The sequence below is a fragment of the Palaemon carinicauda genome, chromosome 4 (genome assembly GCF_036898095.1).
Source record: "Palaemon carinicauda isolate YSFRI2023 chromosome 4, ASM3689809v2, whole genome shotgun sequence".
In the NCBI taxonomy this organism is placed as follows: domain Eukaryota; kingdom Metazoa; phylum Arthropoda; class Malacostraca; order Decapoda; family Palaemonidae; genus Palaemon; species Palaemon carinicauda.
In genome coordinates, this window is record NC_090728.1 from 170,997,545 (window position 1) to 171,002,544 (window position 5,000).

The 5,000-nt window shown below is 35.0% G+C and overlaps 1 protein-coding gene across 2 annotated transcripts in view; it reads right to left on the reverse strand.

The window, feature by feature from the left end:
* LOC137639195 (serine protease 7-like) overlaps positions 1-5,000 on the reverse strand; it is a 117,516-nt gene that overhangs the window by 35,510 nt on the left and 77,006 nt on the right. For both annotated transcript variants that reach the window (XM_068371487.1, XM_068371488.1), the window contains exon 4: positions 3,030-3,159. In XM_068371487.1, the coding sequence (XP_068227588.1) occupies positions 3,030-3,159 (130 nt within the window). The remainder of the gene's footprint in view (positions 1-3,029; positions 3,160-5,000) is intronic.

The window sequence follows — 5,000 nt, forward strand, 5'->3', positions numbered from 1 at the left end:
AAAACTGGCCAAACCCTAGATATGAGTAAAGACATGGCTGAGGCTTTTGTCATGAAGTATAGTAGAAACGATTGCATTTATTGTTATTGTTGCATATTATATATATGTATATATATACATATATACATTCATATATATATATATATATATATATGAATATATATATATATATATATATATATATATATATATATATATATATATGTACATATACATGTATATATATCATATATACATATATATACATATATATATATGCATATATGTATATATATATATATATATATATATATATATATATATATATATATATATATATATGCGAAATCCAAAAGTCACCCTTACGTATTATTTTAGTAATGGACACGATGATGATTTACAGGAGCTTCTCGCTCTCATGTTTTTTTTTTTTTTTTTTTTTTTTTTTTTTTTTTTTTTTTTTCTCTTGTGGATACGCTCCCTGCTTCGCCAACAACATTCAAGACGACATTTATAAAAGAAAATGTATTTTTCTGAATCTCATATAAACATATTGATGAAAGGTAAAATATGAAATGAGAGAATAGAGGCAAAAGCTGGAATGAGGGAAATACCTGAGAAGATAGCGGAGGTGGGATCAAAGTGGTGGGGTCTTGTTATGAGAATCGGTGAGGATTATGCAGGAAAGAGATGCAAGCAGATGTGAGGAATTTGGGATAAGGAAGATTTGAGAGAGGGAGGCTTAACAGGAGAGGAAGTGAGGGACTGAATAACGCGAAAGAAGTTTATAGAAATATTGATTCTTAGTGAAAATTTAGAAAAGAAGAAGAAAATGCGCAATCTTGTGTGTTAGAACAACAGCCTGTTATTGGAAAAACAACTTCAAGACAAGAGTGTCCGCTAATGGGAAAAGGACGCCCTTACAATTACATAAATAATTGGTTTATGTGGCTGTGTTATTCTTTCGTACGAAAGCCTAGAATTTTTCAGACTCCTTAGAAATAATGTCCTTCATAAATTCCTATCTTAAAAGGTACTTAAAAATGGGATAAGTTAGTTCATCGTAATATTCTAGCTCGCTTAGCCCCAACAATAATCCTATATAGGCAAAAAAAGAAAATAAAAAACTGATAAAAATTCATCACCATCATTTAAGAACCTTGCGTTTTCACCAAACAACAGATTGTCCAGAGAACCGACGAACTAATTTCTCTTTTCTAAGGAGAAATAAAAAGAAAATGAAAGTCAATTAACGTCGCTAAGAGCTGGAAGGTCTCTCCCTCACGCCCACTGAGCTTACATTTTTTTTTCTCTCTGAAAATAAACATTGTGGCAGTGCAAATGAGAATTAGTCTACAAGCAAGAAACGCATAGTTCGCTGTATAATATAATTTGAAACATCACATTGTCTAAATAAAATTGTTTTCGTCTATTTTAGCTTATTTGTTTACATAAATGGCATTTAGTGAAGCAGTAATTATTCAATGCTAAAAAAAAGAAATTGTATTTCATTCTCAGTGCTTACATTACGTGAGCTTATACTTATCCGTTTATGAAGCAGTTTAGTTAGTTTCTTCGCAAAACATGCACTCCCACATTGGTTTGACTTCTTAATATTATCTTTTTGGTTATGAGATGCGATTAAATCGAGTTCCAGTAGTGATATCCTTCTTAATGAGTAACAGCCACGAAGATTTGACATGCCCACTATTCTTTAAAGGTCGCTCATGAATGGTAGTGGCAATGGAAAGTGACAATGCACTAGCAGCACAATGCCCTGGAGACTAACCATATATACGTATGATCAGCGCCCAAGCCCCTTCTCCACCCAAGAAGGACGAAGGAGGGCCAGGCTATGGTTATTGTTATTATTATGATTAATTGCTAAGCTACAACCCTAGTTAGAAAAGCAGAATGCTATAAGCCCAAGGGCTCCAACAGGGAAAATAGCCCAGTGAGGAAAGGAGACAAGGAAGAAGTAAATATCTTAAGAATACTAAAATAAATATCTCTTTTATAAACTATAAAAACTCTAACAAAACATGAGGAAGAGAAATTAGATAGAATAGTGTGCCCGAGTGTACCCTCAAGCAAGAGAACTCTAACAAAAGATAGTGGAAGACCATGGTACAGAGGCTATGGCACTACCCCAGCCTAGAGAACAGTGGTTTGATTTTGGAGTGTCCTTCTCCTAGAACAGCTGCTTACCATAGCTAAAGAGTCTCTTCTACCCTTACCAAGAGTTAAGTAGCCACTGAACAATTACAGTACAGTAATTAACCCCTTAGGTGAAGAAGAATTGTTTGCTGATGATTCAGCAGGTAGGCCTGTAGGCTCCCTAAAATCTCCCGATCCTTAGCTCACAAGGATAGTGAGGTTGCAGATACTACAAGAAATTATTGTGCTTTACCGGGTCTTGAACCCCAGTCTAGCAGATCGCTAGGCAGGGACGTTTTCAATAGGCGACCAGAACTCTAAATATTTTGAAGAAGCTCGAGAATAGATACGATTCTCGATAGCAAATGTTAAATTGCAAGTGGAATTTAAAACTTTGCATTCCCGTGTATCTCAAATTATCCTAATCTTTTGGGTGATAAAAATGTCAAATATCTGTTTTTGTATGCGTGCGTTTTGTTAGTAAAAACCTAAGGTAGATTATGTTGGAGAAGGCAATATCTAATTTTTTTTCTGCGATATGATTATCAATTACTGCAATTTTTGAAATAGGAATTTAGGGTAGACATGGCCCGAAGAGTTCAGAATGTTTCCATCTTACAAAGATAAAGATAACAATAATTACATTCTGTTCATCCTAGTTTAAGCATATGGGATTGAATGAGATTCTTTGATCACTTTCCACACTCATGTTATTTTTCTTTTCACGAATACATGTCCATAATAAATAACAAGTGTTGATAAAGCATCAATGATACTAACGATCAATAATGCTACTCTCTTCCTAGTGCAAACAACCCTCTTGGAGTTTAAATGGAGTTGAATATAAATTCAAATGAACTTTCACCTGATCTGGTGAGGTTTTTGATACTTACATTTGATGATGTTTGAGGAGAAGGGCTTGGTGTCGCATTAATCGGTACCGGTGTCTGAGATCCTCTATGCACTTGGTTGGAAGTGGCACAGCAAACTGAGAAAGTGCCGCCTCCGAAGGCACAGCTGGAGCTTCAGGGATAGAAACAGGTCGTTAGATTGTACTACTACTACTACTACTACTACTACTACTACTACTACTACTACTCTTAGCATGAGTTTTTTTTTGAAGTTTTTATAGTTTATATATGAAAGATTTATTTTAATTTTGTTACAGTTCTTAAAATATTTTATCTTGATTGTTCATTACGTTTATTGTATTTTATTTATTTCCTTATTTCCTTTCCTCACTGGGCTACTTTTCTTGTTGGAGCCCTTTGGCTTAAAGGATCCTTCTTTTCCAACTAGGGTTGTAACATAGGAAATAATGATAATAATAATAATAATAATAATAATAATAAAATCGTAAGCTCGCTTAATGTTTCACCTGTTGTATTAACTACACTGTTAAAAATACCGCAATTTTAATCGGAAATTCCCAGTAAAAACATATTGTTCTCAGCCGTATTTCAGTAAAATACAGGCGACCGTAATTTTTACACTAATTTCTTATTATCTTTTACGGGTTGGTGATCGTAATGCCACTCCTTTATCCGTTTAAAAAACTGTAAATGCCTGGCAACATTTATTCCAGAATTTTTACTGTTTTAACGGCAAATTTTTAACAGGGCCGGATCATTTATTTCGGTAGACCAAATAGAAATATTCAGAGATTTTTTTTTTTTGTGGTGACGTTGAAGTAATTAAAAGGCTCGGAGGGATTAATGATCTGGTGTACAGAGTACAGGTAAAGCCATAAAAGGGAATTACTCAGTCTTTACTTGATTTTACTTAGATGATACAAAATTTTGCACATGATGTTCGTCCATACTAACTTCCTTTCTTTTTTTTTTTTGCATTGTAACATTTCCTTCATTAGATTAGTGATTGGATGCAATAGAATAACGTAGATTGGTCAACGCAATCTTTATAATATTATAAATAATCCAAGCAAGTAACACGACTGAGTCATTTGCTGGATTTCTTATTGTGCTAGGTAGGAACACGGTCGCTGCTATAAAAATAACAGTTTTTATAACTTTATGACCATTGGTAAGTAAATAACAAGGTTCTTACGTTATGACTGGTGGAAGAGAAATATTTGAATGAGGCTCAATGAAGAGTCTAAAAGAATAGAAGTATCTGATCCCCATAAAAGATATTGGGGAGAACTAATGATTTATTGATTGCCCACTGAATGTGTTATCTCATGGGGGGAATTAAAAGATAGGGAAAAACCTTATTGTCTAACTAGTGATATAGCTGGAGTATTGACAATATCATGGAAGGTAAAATGAAGCCTGCACGTTCTACTGGTGATGCAGATTAAGAGATGGCTGGTAAGAAAGTCTGAAGGATGTGCGAGGTTCCTCCTGAGATCACGCGTGGATTAGAAAACCCTTGAGAAAGACTATAGGGCAAAGGATTTTCCAACTGGACGGCCTATGAGGAGAACCGAAGAGTGGTTATGTACGAGGTAAAAGCATGAGTAATAATCCTCTTGGTTCACGAGTATGGAAAGTTATGGAAAGACAAGACTGGATAATGAGCAAGTAGACTAAATTATGGATAGTGAGATTATTAAATTAAGACAGCAGTTTTGTTGTGGCCTATTGGAAGCGTCCCTGCCTAGAACTCACTGGAGTGGAGTTTGAGTTCCGCTCAAAATCGATAGTTTCTTTAGAATCTGTAAGCTCACTATCTTTGTGAGCTAAGAATTAGGGAACCTATAAGTCTACCAACTGAGTCATCAACAGCCATTGCTAGGCCCTCCCTGGTCTAGCTTAGGTGGGGAGGGGTCTGATGCATTGATCAGATGTTTACATGGTCAGTCTCTAGGGGATTGTCCTGCTAGCTAAGGCAATGTTACTGTC